The sequence below is a fragment of the Pan troglodytes genome, chromosome 15 (assembly GCF_028858775.2).
Source record: "Pan troglodytes isolate AG18354 chromosome 15, NHGRI_mPanTro3-v2.0_pri, whole genome shotgun sequence".
NCBI lineage: Eukaryota > Metazoa > Chordata > Mammalia > Primates > Hominidae > Pan > Pan troglodytes.
Genome location: NC_072413.2, coordinates 72,078,278 through 72,097,255, shown reverse-complemented (window position 1 = coordinate 72,097,255; position 18,978 = coordinate 72,078,278). Strand labels below are relative to the sequence as shown.

Below are 18,978 nucleotides of genomic sequence, written 5' to 3'. Positions count from 1 at the left end.
TAAAAATATATATATATATATTCATATATAAAATATACACACACAGAGGGGGGTTTGCTGGGTGATTAAAATTTTTTCATAATGAACTGTTGGAGGAAAAGAAGACTTAATGATGTTTCTTCTTAATTTAGTGAAGAGGGGCTTCTTTCCTGACCTATTTGTGGCATTGATATTCATTTACTTGATAATTTGAAATAAGTTTTTAAAATTATAGTTCCAAGGAAATCCGGGATTTTAAAAAGTAAAACATCACGTAAGGATTTTAACCCAATAATTATCCCTTCTACAAGTAAACAGATCAATACTCTAACGCTCCCTTTAGTTTCAAGCCTGGCTACTACTGGATTCCATTCTCACTCTGATTAAGGGGGGCAGCTGCTGGTCCTCTTTCAACCTGGAGACATGTGACTGAATCATTCTCCAGCACCTATATTTATTAAACCTTTAATACAAAGTTATCAATCCCTCTTGCAGAGTCATTTCAAAGAACAGTAGATACACAATTTGTTATCCAAATAATATTTTATTGTATTGTTCTTTTCTTTTTTAATAACGTTTTCCTCCAACACTGTGAGACTGTTGGCTAATTAAACCCTTGTTTTTACTGAACTTAACAGCTGACAGCAGCAGAAATGGATGCAAACAACTATAAACTATTTTCCCTCCTATCAGAAGAAAAATACTTCCCCTGTGAAGCTAGAATACTATACTTTCCCCACCTTTCAAACTATTTTCTGGGAAGAGAAATTCTTAGTAATAACAAGCTTTTCAACCTAAGCAATTAGAAAGCTTATTTCTGTAATCAGACCCAGCTAGACTTCTCACTCTTCTTTCAACATATTGACTGGGCATACAGGTGAAACTCCTTAACTTGGTCCAAACCTGTGCTTACAATCAGATTGTATAAAATTAATAAAAGAAAAAATAAAGGTCTGCATCAAAATGAATGTTAAGCACTTCCAACTGGCGCATTCACTGAAGAAAAAAATTTAAGGTCCTAAAACAAGGAGTTACAGCACTAACACAATAACTCTAGGTTTTGTTAGGTTAATATTAGATTATTGTATTTGTTTGCTACATTGGACATAGCAAGTGATACACTAGAAGTTTCCTCAAACTAGAATTAGGTAACAATGTAATTTCACAAGCTTACTCCATGAGGAATACCATTAGTATGGACTGAAAAAGAAAAGGAGAAAACTATCTCAATAGTTTAGATATCCAAATAGTTTTTTATTGTTGAGTGTGCTAAAAACCAATGAACACTAAACTTTAAAAACATAAACCTTATGGTATGTGAATGATATCTCAACAAAGTGTTATTTAAAAAAATGTTTTAAGGAGTTAAAAAAAAAAAACTCCCTGTTCTAAAGGAGGACAAGAAATGACTGACAAAGGGGCCTGAAGAGATTATCCCTCTTGCTCAAAGAAAGTAGTTTATCCCTTGTTAAGTAAGAATAAACTCTACTATGGCAATAGATGTGATAAGGAATTAAAACCACAGATAACTTCAAATCTTATTCTTGCAACAATTTTAACCACACTTTTCACCACAGCTTCTGGAAGGATGCCAAACAATTTTGTATCACATCACCTCCTTTAATCTTCCCACTCCCATGATAAAAAAAACGGCTATGGTCAGTTGCAGTCAAAAAGGAATGTAAGCAGACGAGAACTTATGGAGAAATCAACTTAATTGCTCAGTATATTATTTGGACTTGTGGGCTGACTATAGGTTGATGCTTATCATGCATCTTATCCCCTCACTGTTAAACTCTTCTGTCACCTACTCTGCTTTTAAACTACCTCAAAGAGGCTGGGTGAGGTGGCTCATGCCTGTAATCCCAGCACTTTGGGAGGCCAATGCGGGCAGAACATGAGGTCAGGAGATTGAGAATATCCTGGCCAACATGGTGAAACCCCGTCTCTACTAAAATATAAAAAATCAGCCAGGCGTGGTGGTACGCAACTGTAGGACCAGCTACTCGGGAGGCTGAGCCAGGGGAATCGCTTGAACCTGGGACGCGGAGATCGTAGTGAGCAGAGATCACGCCACTGCACTCCAGCCTGGTGACAGAGCAAGACTCTGTCTCAAAACAACAACGACAACAACAACAACAAATCCCTACCTCAAAGAAGGTTCAGGGTATGCAAGGATAGTTTCAATTCTTGAGGGATTTGTTGAGTATGAAATGTACTAGAAGAAAACAATGTGTTTGCTTTTCCATCTACTTAGAAAGGACTTCTCTTAATTTCAGTTTCTTTCAAAATTACTATAAGGAAGAAAACACTAAAGAGAGAGATCCTAAAGGGCCTTTTAAAGACAGTTATATTAAGAATTGCTCTTTGTGACTGCCTTTCTCATGGTAAATGGTTGTGGGCACACCACCTTAAGCAGATGGGAAAGAGCCAATAATAGTTGAGAATTAAGATGAAGCAGATGTAGTCTTCACCTTAACTCTAGCTGGCCCACTCTTGAGCAGATATGAGTGCTCTAAAAGAGAAACCCTGTGTTTTAATTCTAAGAAAAGGAAAATGGGGGAGGGGGGCCAGAGGGAACCTAAGTTTAATTATCAACAGTGATAGGAAAGGGAAGTCACCTTAAAGGTACATTATAAAATGAAGTTAGAAAGGATTTTTCACATCAACCATATCAATTCAAGTTGCATTTTCATTTAGGAAATGAATATTGTCTGTCCATGTTCTATCTTCAACACACAGTTATCCTAGGAGGTCATTTGATCTCAAACAAACAATAGAGGCCAAGGTCCAGTATCAATTCCTATCCCACCATTCCTACCTAATCTCCTAGCAAGTTAATGCGAATCAAAGCAAGCACTTCAGTGCTGCTGGTAGTGAAGCCTGTTCCTTTCCCAAGAGAGGCCTGTAAAACAGGACAGTCACTGACAGCAGTACAATTACTGACACAGATACAGACTTTATGGACATGTTTATCTCTGCTGTAAATCCACACACTCTCTCCACTCCGATTCACAAGTCATAAAGAAATTGCAGATAATGAAAAAGTTGGGGAAATTTACAGCATGTCGGAAACCTCAGACAGCCAGAAGAAATTAAAGAGCTGACTAGGGATAAATCACACAGGTACAATTAAAACTTCCCGTATACCTCCTTCATTTCCAAACTGAGGCACAATCCAATGGAGCTGATGAAAAGTTGAGGTCATGACTCTGCAGGCTGTAATCATTTCTTAACTACATGTTAAAAATTAGCCAATTCATGGGTCATGTGTAAATGCTGATTTCTTGTTGCTATCTTGATTTCCTCCACTCTCCACTAAAAGAACCCACAGAGCAATTCTGTCTGTAAACAGGCCAAATTGCAACAAGCAATAAATGGAAAGGTGATGTCCCCTCTCCCACTGCCATCTCTGAAGGTGCAGGACATCTTTTACCATCGCCACTGTAGATTGAGCATTAAAATGAGAAAGTGGAGCTACAATGGGTGAACGAAATTGGAGGTTTCTTGTTCCCTAATAAATAACCATTCTGAAGGTTTCATTTGATCTCTTTTCAACATTCCAAAGGAAATTTTAAAGGACTGTTATGTTTGATACTAGAATAAGAATTACTTCTGGAGATACTTATTTTTCAATACTGGACTGAGTTCATGGCTCAGACTGTTATGTAACCATCTCTGCATGCACTGATTAACGTGTTAATGTGCAGCTCTTGTTACAATAAAGCAAGTCAGAAAAATACCAGAGATAAGAATTAATATCTATTTCTTAAATAATAAGGCTTAACAGATCCCCACTACTGAAAACTAGAAAGAATAAAGTGAGTTAATTTTTGGTACCTATATTCTAGAAGGCTTTTAACAAAATAGTATGGGAAGGGAAAAAAGGAACATTTTATCACATGCTGCTCTCTTCCATCTTCCCCAGCTTATTTAGATGCGACTAGCAGGTTTTAAAAACACCAACCCAATCACAAGATTTCTCTGCAAAGCAGAAATGTAGAACACAGTTTTTACCAACTAACTTTTACATAACTGGACCAAATCAAGAGTGTCATTAAAGTTATACACAAGTCAATACTAATCTTTGTGTATCTCCATAGGATGAAGCCTCAACCAAATTAGCTCTGATAGATTTTTAAATTTTGAGCCCTGTCAAGAAATGGGTTGTTTTTTTTTTAAAGACATGGAGGATGCAATTGACATGGTTTCAGTTTTGCTCCTATCTGACCCCTTGTTGATTTGAGGTCCATTTTACACTTCACAGAACCCAAATGTCATTTTCATTTTATATATTAAGATTTTATTCTCCTTGGAATAAAAATAGTTGTAAGGAAATGCTAAGAGTTTCAACACAGACTATCACTACCATAAAAAACTTAGGTCATGGCTGGGCGCGGTGGCTCACGCCTGTAATCCCAGCACTTTGGGAGGCCGAGGCGGGCGGATCACGAGGTCAAGAGATCGAGACCATCCTGGCTAACATGGTGAAAACCTGTCTCTACTAAAAATACAAAAATTAGCTGGGCATGGTGGCGCATGCCTGTAGTCCCAGCTACTCGGGAGGCTGAGGCAGGAGAATTGCTTAAGCCGGGGAGGCGGAGGTTGCAGTGAGCTGAGATCGTGCCACTACACTCCAGCCTGGCGACAGAGTAAGACTCCGTCTCAAAAAACAAACAAACAAACAAAAAAAACTTAGGTCATATGTAGTGCATGGATCTCAATTCTATTCACCTAATAAGCATAAGATGGTCTTTGATCTGCTTTTGTTTATAACAAAAAGTTCCTTAAGCTTCCAAGTGTCTTAAGTGTCAGACTGGTGTCCAGTATCAACAGGAACTGTGAAATAAAGGTTTATTTACAAGCTCCAAGAAGCAAATCATATTTTATCAAAAGAGCATTTGAGTGAAGCGAAGAGACATCCACTGTTACTATTATGAGGCAATGAAACCCCTGGATTAAGAATCAGAAGACCTGGACTCCAGCCCCAGTTTTACAAATAACTGTGACTCTGGGCAAATAATTGAAGCTCTCTGAACCTCAAGTTACCTCATCTGTTTAAACGGGAATAATAAAGAATAGTAGTGAGAATTAAATGAGTATACACATGTAAGAAACATAACAGGCTCATAAATGTTAACATGCCTTTCCCTTTTCATGATCTCAAGATTCAGATGCCAGGTTCTGTCACTAATGAGCTTTGTAGCTGTCTTTAGGTAAGTCACCTAAGATCTTTAGGCCTCTGTTTCTGCATCTGTAATATTACAGGGTTGTGACTCTATCTCTAAGATTCCTTCCAGCTTTAACATGCTACGATGATTGATTCTATCACTAAATTACTAGTTGGCCCTGGGAAAGTCACTTCTTTTAGGTCTTAGTTTCCTCATCTTTAAATCCTGGAAACTCAACCAACAGAAAAACAGACAAGGACTATAACAGTATAACAGGAAATTCATAAAAGGAGGAAAAACAAGTGGCCAGTAAACATTACTTTATTAGCAACCAAGAAATGTGTATTAAAAATACTGAAACATAATTTTTCAGCTATAAAATCGGCATGTATTAAAAAGTTTAAGCCTACGGCCAGGTGCGATGCTCACGCCTGTAATCCCAGCACTTTGGGAGGCCAAAGCGGATCACCTGAGGTCAGGAGTTCGAGACCAGCCTGGCCAACATGGTGAAATCCCGTCTCTACTAAAAATACAAAAAGTTAGCCAGTCGTGGTGGCAGGCGCCTGCAATCCCAGCTACTCGGGAGGCTGAGGCAGGAGAATCGCTTGAACCTGGGAGGCAGAGGTTGCAGTGAGCTGAGATCATGCCACTGCACTCCAGCCTGGGCAAAAAGAGTGAAACTCTGTCTCAAAAAAAAAAAGTCACTTAAATAGCAAAGTTTATTCTTGGATATCCCTCAATCTCACTTAGAAACACCATAGCACTTAGGAATTCTAAGCTGACACCAGGGTTTACTCAAGATTGCTAACAGCCATGAAAAGCACAACTATAGAATTTGACAAAGTATACTGGACAATGGATGATGGGATTTGGGCTGGTTATTTGTTGCACGATAGCCTAGAAGGCAAATAGACAATAGGAATTCTTAAGAATAAAAAATTTAATTTCTGGGCTGGGTGACGTGGCTCACACCTGTAATCCTAGCACTTTGGGAGGCCAAGGCAGGAGAAATGCTTGAGCCCAGGAGTCGGAGACCAGCCAGGCAACAGAGATCCTATCTCAATAAATAAATAAATAAATAAATAATAAAAATTTTAATTCATAAATTATGTTTAAATTTTTGGTTGTCAATTCTACAATTAAAAGCCTATTTAGGGCCGGGCATGGTGGCTCATGCCTGTAATCCTAGCACTTTGGGAGGCCAAGGCGGGTGGATCACTTGAGGTCGGGCATTTGAGACCAGCCTGACCAACAAGGCAAAACCCCATCTCTAAACAAAAAAATTAGCCAGGCATGGTGGCACATGCCTGTAATCCCAGCTACTTGGGAAGCTGAGGCACGAGAATCACTTGAACCTTGGGGGTGGAGGTTGCAGTGAGCCAAGACCACTGAACTCCAGCCTGGGTGACAGAGCGAGACTCAGTCTCAAAAAAAAAAAAAAAGGCCAATTTAGGCTAGGTGTGGTGGCTCATGCCTGTAATCTCAGCACTTTGGGAGGCCGAGGTGGGCAGATCACCTGAGGTCAGGAGTTTGAGACCAGCTTGGCCAACATGATGAAACCCTGTCTCTACTAAAAATATTAAAATTAGCCAGGAGTGGTGGTACACGCCTGTAATCCTAGCTACTTGGGAAGCTGAGGCAGGAGAATCGCTTGAACCCAGGAGGCAGAAGTTGCAGAGTTGCAGTGAGCTGAGCCACTGCACTCCAGCTTGGCAAAAGAGCGAGACTGTCTCAAAACAAAAAACAAAAAAAACAAAACCAAAAAATGCCTATCTAATAAATTCCTCATTCCCTAATATGTGTTCATGTAATTTATTTATTTTTTTTGAGACAGGGTGATATGGTTTGGCTCTTTGTTCACATCCAAATCTCATCCTGTAGCTCCCATAATTCCCACGTGTTATAGGAGAGACCTGGTGGGAGATAACTGAATCATGGGGGCAGTTTCTCCCATACTGTTCTCCTGATAGCAAGTGGGTCTGCATGAGATCTGATGGTTTTAAAAGGAGGAGTTTCCCTGCCCAAGCTCTCTTTTTGCCTGCCGCCATCCACGTAAGACGTGATGTTTTCCTCCTTGCCTTCTGCCATGATTGTGAGGTCTCCCCAGCTATGTGGAACTGTAAGTCCATTAAACCTCTTTTTCTTCCCAGTCTGGGGTATGTCTTTATCAGCAGCATGAAAACAGACTATACATAGGGTCTCACTCTGTCCCCCAGGCTGGAGTAAAGTGACATGGTCACAGCTCACTGCAGCCTCGAATTCCTGGATTCAAGGAATCCTCTTGTCTCAGCTTCCCAAGTAGCTGGGACTACAGGTGTGTGCCACCACACCCGGCTAATTATTTTTTGTACAGATGGGTTCTCACTATGTTGTTTGGGTTAATATCAAACTCCTGTGCTCAAGTGAGCCTCCTGCCTCAGCCTCCCAGAGTGTTGGGATTACAGGTGTGAGCCACTGTGCCCGGCTGCATGTAATTTAGAGATACAGAAAAGCAGTCTGGGATCCAACATATAAGCACCTCTTCATCTTCCCACCAACTCACAAACCTGATCTTCATCTATCCTCTCTCATTTCCCTTGTTATACAAGAGTAGACGAAGTAGCTCTCTTCCAATCTAAAGCCAACACATCCATATTCTAAGTGCTATGCCTTCAAACCCTCTCAGAAACCTTACTTATATTTGATTCACCTGCGCCCTCTCAGAAACCTTATATTTGATTAACCTGCATCTTCTATCGTGGCATTGAGATTTAAATATATATTAAGTCTATCATCCTAAAGCAACTAAACTCTGACTCCACTTCTCCCACTAGCTTTCACCCTTTGTCCCTCTTAAGAGTCAAACTCTGAAAGAATTATCTCCCTATCCTGTTTCCATTTCCTACCTTCCACTCATTCCTCACTCCATTTCAAACTGCCTCCACCATCCCACTAAAACTAACTCACTCATTCATACATTTAACTGCCTAAACAATGTCTCCAGTTAACAACCAAAGCCAAACCCCATGTCAAAAACTAAATGCATAATCTTTCCTTACAATCTGTTCCTCCTCCAGGGTTGTTGTTTTTGTTTTGTTTTGTTTTGTTTTTTTAGACAGAGTCTTGCTCTGTTGCCCAGGCTGGAGTGCAGTGGTGCGATCTTGGCTCATTGCAACCTCAGTCTCGCAGGCTCAAGATTCTCATGCCTCAGCCTCCTGAGTAGCTGGGATTACAGGCGTGCACCACCACAGCAGGCTAATGTTCTGTACTTTTTAGTAGAGACGAGGTTTTACCATGTTGGCCAGGCTGATCTTGAAATCCTGATCTCAAGTGATCTGCCTGTCTCGGCCTCCCAAAGTGCTGGGATTACAGGCATGAGCCACTGCACCCAGCCACAGCGTTCTTTAGTAAAAAGCTTTACTGAGATATAATTCACATATGATAATGCACATATTTGAAGTGTATAGTTTGGTATGTTTTGACAGATGTATTCCACACTACAGAGGCAAGATCCTTTTGAGTCCTCCCTGGTGTCCTGTGAATGATGAGGTTTCTCCAGTCCAGTGGGAGTAGGCACTATTACTGGCCCAGTGGTGCCAGGCACTGTTCCTTCCAATCCTTTTGGATGGTTCTTTCTTCATCCTCAAGAAGCTCCCTCACATGAATGTGCTGATCAGTCCTCAGCTAAATACTCCAGGAGGACCCTCTGTGGATCTCTCTTCTTTCTCTGTGCCGCCCTCTCCTCTCCGGTACTCTGCTGTCCTGTGAACTCTAGCTGTCTTGGCCTCTCCACACTCTCAGCTCCATTTCTTCAACTCAGGAAGCCCCTGCTGCCTGGGTCCCTCTCCCTGCACCACGGCCTGGAAATTCTTTCAAAGCAGTAAGCTTGGGGCAGTCACAAAGTTCACCTTTCTCTTTAGTGATTACTGTCCTTTGTTGCCTGATGTCCAGCATCCTGAAAATCATTATTTCATATATTTTCCATTTAAAAAAACTGTTTCAGGTAAGAAGGTGAATCTAGTCCCTGACATACCAAGTTGACCAAAAGCAGAGGTCCCTCCAATGTTCTTTGCATGCCACTGACTTACATGCTCAAGAGAAATCTAGGAGTCATCCCTGACACCCTTCTCCCCTTTCCCACAGCCAGTCCATCAAGACTTATTCTCTGTCCCAGACAGGCGTGGTGGTTCATGCCTGTAATCCCAGCACTTTGGGAGGCCAAGATGGGAAGAGTGCTTGAGGCCAGGAGTTCAAGATCAGCCTGGGCAACATAGCAAGACCCCATCTCAGAAAAAAAAAAAGTTTAAAAAAAGACTTATTCTGTGTCCTAAGTCATTCTCAAATTAACTACTTCTCTCCATGTCCACTACCAGTACCCTAGTTCCAGGCAGCAGTCTTAGCTATTGCAATGACTTCCTACTTTATTTCCCTAGTTCCTCACTTGCCTTCCTGCAAACCATTTTTTACATGATCAGAAACTGAATATTGTTTGCTTAAAGCCTTTCAGTGGCTTCCCAGTGCTCTCAGTATATCCAAAATCCTTAGTAAACCTAAGAAATCTCACATGAGCCAACCTGTCTATCTCACCAGTCACTGTCTGAATTCATATTAGTCTTCTTTCAGTTCTTCAAAGACACTGTGCACCTTCCCACTACCAGACTTTGCTGTTCCCTTCTGAAAGCTCGTCTCCCTTCTCTCCACCCAGTTAACTACTACTCATTCTTCATACCGAAATATCTTTTTCTCAGGAGACCCATCCCTGCCCTCTTAAGCCTTGTCCCACATTGTACTTAGAACAATATCTCAGCAAATAATTATTTGTGTAAGGCCTTATCTACTAGAATGTTAGCTTTATGACAGCAGGAACTATATCTGTCTTATTTACTGCTAAGTCCTTGCTGCCTAGCTTAGTACTCTGAAGTTACATAATAAATATTAACTGTATGAATTAGAAATACTAGGCCTTAATATAGTAGAATTTTAATGCTGTAAGGACCTTAGAAGTCTTCTATTCCAACAACTTCATTTTTTCAGCTCAGGAAATTGATGACCAAGGTCACGAAGCTAAATTTCTGATAAAGGTGACACTATGTAATAATATTTTAAATTTATTGGTAGCTTGCTAGGTGTCAAACACCATACTAGCTAGTTTTTGATTGAGGTGAAATTCACATTTTTGAAGTATACAATTCAGTGGCATTTAGTGCATTCACAATGTTGTGCAATCACCACTTGTATCAAGTTCCAAAACATTTTCACCTTCCCCACAAAAATCCCAAATCCATGAAGTAGTCACTCCCCATTCCACACTTTCTCTAGGCCCTGGGAACCACCAATCTGCCTTTTCATGTCTTCTGGATCTACCTACCCTAGATGTTTCATGTAAATGAAATCACACATTATGTGTCCTTTTGTGTCTAACTGCCTTCATATAGTATAATATTTTGAAGATTTATTTATATGTTGTAGCATCAGTACTTCATTCATTTGAATGGCTGAATAATATTCCACTGTATGGATATACCACATTTTGTTTATTCATTCATCTGTTGATGGACACTTGGGTTGTTTCTACCTTTTGGCTCTTGTGAATAGTACTGATGTGAACATTTGTGTAGAAGCATTTGTTTGAGTACCTGTTTTCAATTCTTTTGGGTATAAACCTAGCAGTGGAATTGCTGGGTCATATGGCAATTCTACCTTTTAACCTTTTGAAGAAATACCAAACAGTTTCCCACAGGGAGTATACCATTTTACATAGCCACCAGCAATGTATGAAGGTTCTAATTTCACCATATCCTTGCCAATACCTGTTACTTTCTGTTTTTGTTTTGGTGTTTCTTTAATTATAGCCATCCTAGAGGGTATAAAGTGGTATCACCCTGGTTTTGATTTGGATTTCCCTAACGACTAATGATGTTGAGTATCTTTGCATGTGCTTGTTAGCCATTTGTATTTCTTCTTTGGAGCAATGTCTAGTCAAGTCCTTTGCTCATTTCTTTTTTTTTTTTTTAATACTTTAAGTTTTAGGGTACATGTGCACAACGTGCAGGTTAGTTACATATGTATACATGTGCCATGTTGGTGTGCTGCACCCATTAACTCGTCATTTAACATTAGGTATATCTCCTAATACTATCCCTCCCCCCTCCCCCCACCCCATGACAGGCCCCGGTGTGTGATGTTCCCCTTCCTGTGTCCATGTGTTCTCATTGTTCAATTCCCACCTATGAGTGAGAACATGCAGTGTTTGGTTTTTTATCCTTGTGATAGTTTGCTGAGAAAGATGGTTTCCAGCTTCATCCATGTCCCTACAAAGGACATGAACTCATCATTTTTCATGGCTGCATAGTATTCCAGGGTGAATATGTGCCACATTTTCTTAATCCAGTCTATCATTGTTGGACATTTGGGTTGGTTCCAAGTCTTTGCTATTGTGAATAGTGCCGCAATAAACATACATGTGAATGTGTCTTTAAAGGCAACCTACACAATGGGAGAAAATTTTTGCAATCTACTCGTCTGACAAAGGGCTAATATCCAGAATCTACAATGAACTCAAACAAATTTACAAGAAAAAAACAAACAACCCCATCAAAAAGTGGGCAAAGGATATGAACAGACACTTCTCAAAAGAAGACATTTATGCAGGCAAAAGACACATGAAAAAATGCTCATCGTCACTGGCCATAAGAGAAATGCAAATCAAAACCACAAATGAGATACCATCTCACACCAGTTAGAATGGCAATCACTAAAAAGTCAGGAAACAACAGGTGCTGGAGAGGATGTGGAGAAATAGGAACACTTTTACACTGTTGGTGGGACTGTAAACTAGTTCAACCATTGTGGAAGTCAGTGTGGTGATTCCTCAGGGATCTAGAACTAGAAATACCATTTGACCCAGCCATCCCATTACTGGGTATATACCCAGAGGATTATAAAACATGCTAATTTCTTAATTGGGCTGTTTTTTTGTTGTTGAGTTCTAAGAGTTCTTTATTTATTCTGGATACTGGCCCCTTATCAGAAATATAATTTGCAAAACTTTTCTCCCATTCTATTGGTTGTCTTTTTGCTTTATTGATAATGCCCTTGGACACACAAAAGTTTTTAATTTTAATGAAGTTCAACTTACCTATGTCTCCTTTTGTTGTTTGTGCTTTTGGCATCATATCTAAACCCATGGTCACTTCTTTATCAAGAGCCTCTCAGCTTTTTTTTTTTTGCTCTGTCACCCAGGCTGGGGTGCAGTGGTGCAATCTTGGCTCACTGCAACCTCCACCTCCCAGGATCAAGTGATTCTCTGACCTCAGCCCCACTGAGTAGCTGGGATTATAGGTGCACATCACCATGCCCAGCTAATTTGGCATTTTTTGCAGAGATGGGGTTTCATCATGTTGCCCAGGCTAGTCTCAAACTCCTGAGCTCAAGCAATCCTCCCATCTCAGCCTTCCAAAGGGCTAGGGTTACAGGCATGAGCCACTGCACCTACCCAGGAGCCTCTTAGCTTTTACTGGCTCTTTGATTTTCTATAAAATTTTAAAATGAACTTTCAAGTTTCAAGAAATTTTGGGGGATTGTAATTTGAATTATATTAAATTCACGAATGTTTCTGGGAGAAACTGAATCTTTAAGATACTGAGCTTTCTAATCTACTTACAGTATTTATTCATATTCACTCATTTGGTCTTTTACAAAGGCTCTCCATGAAGTGTTATTGTATAACTATAGAGATCTTACATACATCATTCTGTAGATGTACTACATCTTTATTACTGTCTGACATCTTAGATGGTATTTTTAATTTCTTTTTTTCTGTTTGTCTTGGATATAGAATTTGGTTGGTCTATTTATTTTGTTTCCAGGAACCTAGCTCAATTCTTTTTTGATTCCAGTAACATATCTGAACATTACAATTTGGAAATGAATAAAGTCCATGATCATCTTGTAAAAAAAATAAATAGATAAAAATCCATGGCCAAATCCAAGATCATGAAGACTCATACCAAGCATTTTATAATCATCATCCAATTTAACTCTCTCAACAGCTCATTAAGAGGCATTATTATTACCTTAATTTCACAGAAAAGGAAAATGAAACTCAGAGAGAGGTTATTTATCAAGTCAGTAAGTAGAACAGATCTACTTCCAATAACCAGGTTCTCTGAAATCCCAGGCTAGTTTTCTTTATACTCACATGGCAATGTGCTTCTCTGGGGGATGAAGGGCAGAACAGAAGCCATGGTCTTTTGGTAACTTAATCTCAGAAATGGGATTCCATCACTTTTACTATCATTAGGTCCAGCCCACCCTCAAGAGATGATTAAACAAGGGCACACTAGTAGCAGGGATCATTGGGGACCGTCTTAGAGGGTGCCTACCACACCACGGTTCTATATTTAATGTTACACATCCTCCTGGCTTCTCTCATCTATGGCTTTAAATAAAACCTATGGATCAAGGATCCAAATTCCCTGTGCTCTAGTATCTATTCAATTGTCTCCTAGGTATTTATTTCCACCTAGATAGCCTACAGATACACTTATAAATGAACTCCCAAATCTTTCTTCTCAAAGGTCTTCTTCTTCCTATATACACCTAAGCTAGAAACCTAAGAATTGTTCTTGGTTCCTCATTCTTACTGCCCAGGACTTCCCAATCCCAATATATCCAATCAGTCACTAAAACTTTCCATTCTCCTACTAGGATTTATAGAACCCATCCTTTATGCTCCAGTAATATTTCTACTGTCTTAGTTCAAGGGCTTACCATTGTAGTCTAGTTTACTAAAGTAATCTAACTCATCTCCCTGTTGCTATTTTCATTCCTCACCAATCTACCTTCTACCATGTTAGCAAAGTGACCTAAGAATGTAAATATGATCAGATGTCTACCATGCTTAAAATTTCTCATATGCTGCTCATAAGAGTAACAACAGTTAATAGTTTTTAAGAACTTATTAAGATCCAGACAGTGAGCTAAGAGTTTTATAAATAAGGCTGTATCAAATCATCAAAATAATACTTACTCTAAGGCAACAAATCTCAAAGTGTGGTCAGGGAACACCTGCAGATCCTGGGCTCGCCATACTTCTTTTGGGGGTCCACTAGGTCAAAACTGGTTTTTGTTTTTGTTTTTGTTTGTTTGTTTTGTTTTTTTTGAGACAGAGTCTCACTCTGTCACTCAGGCTGGAGTGCCGTAGCACATGATCTTGGCTCACTGCAACCTCTGCCTCCCAGGTTCAAGCAATTCTCCTGCCTCAGCCTCCCAAGTAGTTGGGATTACAGGTGCCTGCCACCATACCCAGCTAATTTTTATATTTTTAGTAGAGACAGGGTTTCACCATGTTGGTCAGGCTGATCTCAAACTCCTGACCTCAAGTGATCTGCCCATCTTGGCCTCCCAAAGTACTGGGATTACAGGTGTGAGCCACTGCACCCGGACAGGTAAAAATTATTTGTATAATACTAAGATGCTCTTTTCACTCATACTCTCACAAGTGTCCAGTGAAATTTTCTAGAGCCTAAAATATCCTAACATATTTTAAATAAAATAGAAACAAAGAATACTACAATGAATAATCATATACTCTTCACCTGCTCACCAACTGTTAAGATTACACACTTGCTTCATCTATTTATATTTTTAAATTTTGTTGTTTTATTCCTGAGCTATCTGAGAGCTAGCTGCAGACACCATGATAGTTCATCCCTAAATACTTCAGCATTATCTCCTAAGAACAAGGATATTCTCCTACATAGCTACAATATAATTAACAAACTCAAAAAATTTAACACAATACAATTATCTGATTTTCAATCCATAATAAAATGTCTCCAATTTGAACAGAAGTTTTAAATTTTACTACAGTTCCGTTTAGCAATATTCTCCTTCTTGGTTAATGACACTCCTGTTCTTTTAATTTGGGTTATAATAATGTCAAAGCTGTAGCATCTCAGAAATAAAATACTACATTACTAGTGTGAATTCTTTTCTTCCTCAACCTCTTCTCCTCATGGGAATATGAGAATATTGTTACTGGTTACATGATAAACAAAAATTCCAGTGGAGAAAGTGAAGGTGTGTTTGAGACCAGCCTGTCCAACATGGTGAAACCCCGTCTCTACTAAAAATCCAAAAATTAGCCACGCGTGGTGTGCGCGCCTGTAATCCCAGCTACTCAGGAGGCTGAGGCAGGATAATCACTTGAACCCGGGAGGCAGAGGTTCCAGTGAGTCAAGATGGCGCCACTGCACCCCAGCCTGGGTGACAGAGTGAGACTCCGTCTTTAAAAAAAAAAAAAAAAAGGAAAGTGAAGGTGTGTTTTCCTCTTTCCTTAACTCACTGTTTTCTTGATTTGATGTGTAAGTTTTCTGACAACCTTGTTGAGTGATATATTTTTTAATGTATTACCATCATTATTTGAAAATTTTTGGAAAACCACTTTCCTGGAAAAACCAAAGCATCTTTAACTATTTTCTTTAACTATTTGCTGACTAACTTCGGCACTATGTGATAAAAGCATTTGCAATAATGACTTCACTATTCAGTTGATGCATTAAAATATCTTAGAATTGGAAAGGAACGAATAAGGAAAATGTTAGTCTCACATTAGTCATTAAAACTTGCATCACTTACTTATGAAATCAATAGATGAAATCTGTTTGTTACATGCATGAAAATCATTATGGCTAGTGGTATAAGAAATATAGAGTAAATCAATAATATAGAATGGAAACAGCAGATCTAAGCAATGGAGAATTGCTGAATAGAGAAAAGTTGTTTGGGTGGGGACAGGGAAACCTCTGGGAATTATATGGGAGCCACTGATTTCTGTTGGGTTGTAATGATTTAGGTCAATGCTCTGCTGATAGAATTTACAACTTGACTCCAAGGGGAAAATCTACTCTGTATAGTTTATTTTTAGAAATAGTTGTGCCTACTACATGGTTTTTTTTTGGAATAGTTTTAAGCTTTTTTTCTTTCTTGAGACAGGATCTCCCTGTGTTACCTAGGCTGGACTCAAACTTCTGGGCTCAAATGATCCTCCCACTTCAGTATCCAGAGTAGCTGAAACTACAGGTGCATACCACTGAGCCTGGCTTGAAACTTTTTTTTTTCTTGAGACAGAGTCTCGCTCTGTTGCCCAGGCTGGAATGCAGTGGCTCACTGCAACCTCCTCCTCCTGGGTTCAAGTGATTCTCCTGTCTCAGCCTCCTGAGTAGCTGGGACTACAGGCGCACGCCACCACGCCCAGCTAATTTTTTTTTTTTTTTTTGAGAGGGAGTCTCACTCTGTTGCCCAGGCTGGAGTGCAATGGCACGATCTCAGCTCACTGAAACCTCCGCCTCCCAGGTTCAAGCGATTCTCCTGCCTCAACCTCCCGAGTAGCTGGGATTACAGGCACCCACCACCAAGCCCGGCTAATTTTTGTATTTTTAGTAGAGACGGGGTTTCACAATGCTGGCCAGGATGGTCTCGAACTCCTGACCTCAGGTGATCTGCCCACCTCGGCCTCCCAAAGTGCTGGGATTACAGGTGTGTGCTACCACGCCTGGCCTACTTTTTGTATTTTTAGTAGAGACAGTGTTTCACCATATTGGTCAGGCTGGTCTCGAACTCTTGACCTTAGGTGATCCACCGGCCTTGGCCTCCCAAAGTGCTGGGATTACAGGTATGAGCCACTGCGCCTGGCCAAAACTTTTTTAAAGATTTCAAATTTCAACAAATAAAAAGTTGGGGGAAAAAACTCTTTGGTTCATTAAAACATACCATTAAGAAAATTAAAAGGGAAGCTACAAAGTGGAATATTTGCAATTTATGTGACTGACAAAGGGTGGATATCCAGAATATATAAACAATACTTACAAATCATTTTTTTAAAGACTGATAATCCAAGCCAGGCTCAGTGGCTCATGTCTGTAATCCCAGCACTTTGGGAGGCCGAGGCAGGCGGATCACCCGAGGTCATGAGTTTGAGACCAGCCTGGCCAACATGGTGAAACTCCATCTTTACTAAAAATACAAAAATTAGGCACACGTGGTAGCGTGCACCTGTAATTCCAGCTACTCGGGAGGCTGAGGCAGGAGAATCGCTTGAACCCAGGAGGTAGACGTTGCAGTGAGCTGAGATCGTGCCATTGCACTCCAGCCTGGGCGACAAGAGTGAAACTCCATCTTAAAAAAAAAAAAAAAAAAAAAAAAAGAATAATCCAGTAATCCAGTTTTTAAAGATGGGCAATGGGCAAGGGACACTAATAAGGACTTCACAAAAGATGTTATCCAAATGGCCAATAAACATACAAAAAGGTGCTCAACCTCATTAGTCATTAAGGAAATGCAAATTAAAACCACATTAAGATACCATTTATTAGAATGGCTAGAAGTTAAAAGACTGAGAATATACCTGTTGGTAGGGACTTGGAGCAACTGAAATTGCTGATAGGTTTGTAAATTGATATAACCACTTTGGAAAACTATTAATATTTGGAAGTACCTACTAAAGCTAAATATACATATACCCCTATGATCTAGCAATTCCACTTCCTAGTTATATATCCAATGAAAACGCATGTACGGCCCAGGTGCGGTGGCTCATGCCTGTAATCCCAGCATTTTGGGAGGCCAAGGCGGGCGGATCATGAGGTCAGGAGATCGAGACCATCCTAGCTAACACAGTGAAACCCTGTCTCTACTAAAAATACAAAAAAAATTAGCTGGGCGTGGTGGGGGGCGCCTGTAGTCCTAGCTATTCGGGAGGCTGAGGCAGGAGAATGGCATGAACCCAGGAGGCGGAGCTTGCAGTGAGCCAAGATGGTGCCACTGCACTCCAGCCTGGGCAACAGAGCAAGACTCTGTCTCAAAAAAAAAAAAAAAAGAAAGAAAATGCATGTACCAAAAAAAGATATATATCAAAAATACTAACAGTATTTATTTGTAATAACCAAAAGGTGGAAATAGTCCAAATATCCATCATTAGTAGAATGAGGAAATAAATCGTGGTAACTTCTTACAATGAAATACTATATAGCAATGGGAGAAAACCCAAATGATATGGCCGATGTCATAATTTAAACGCTGATCAAAAGAAGTCAGACACAAAAGAGTATGTGATTTGTTATTCCATTTACATAAAGTTCAAAGATAAGCAAAATTATTCTATGATAGTATAAGTCACAGTAATGCTTTGAGAGGAAGGGGCAAGTAGGGACTAGAAGGGGCACAAAGGAGATTTTGTATTTATGTACTAGAAAGGTGTTTTGTTTTGAGATAGGGTCTCACTCCTGTCACCCAGGCTGGAGTACAATGGTGTGATCTTGGTTCACTCCAGCCTTGACTTCCCAGGTTCAGGTGATCCTCCCACCTCAGCCTCCCAAGTAGCTGGGACTACAGGTGTACACCAGCAGGCCCGGCTAATTTTTGTATTTTTTGTAGACACTGGATTTTATCATGTTGCCCAGGCTGGTCTGGAACTCCTGAGCTCAAGTGATCTGCCAGCCTCAGCCTCCCAAAGTGCTGGGATCACAGGCATGAGCCACAGCACCAGGCGCAACGTTCTGTATCTTGATCTGTTTTGACCAACGGTTACAGGGGAGTGTTAATTTTATGAAAATTCATTGAGTTGTACATCATAATTTGTGTGCTTTTCTTTATATACATTATACTTCAATGTTAAAGCTCATTAAAGAACAAAAAATGATGGGACAGTAGAATATTTTTATATTCTGAATCAGATTGAATTCTCATTTTAGCTCTTTCCTCTTTTTATTTACTTATTTTTTGAGACAGGGTCTCACTCTGTCATCCAGACTGGAATGCAGTGGCATGATCATAGCTCACTGCAGTC

At 39.9% G+C, this 18,978-nt stretch overlaps 1 protein-coding gene across 10 annotated transcripts in view; it reads right to left on the bottom strand.

The window, feature by feature from the left end:
• The window catches only part of LIN52 (lin-52 DREAM MuvB core complex component), a 118,132-nt gene that overhangs the window by 64,375 nt on the left and 34,779 nt on the right, over positions 1–18,978 (bottom strand). The window contains exon 6 of one of the 10 annotated variants that reach the window (XM_063792687.1): positions 9,039–9,084. Within the exon in view, the coding sequence (XP_063648757.1) occupies positions 9,083–9,084 (2 nt within the window). The 3' untranslated portion in view covers positions 9,039–9,082. 10 annotated transcript variants of the gene reach the window in all.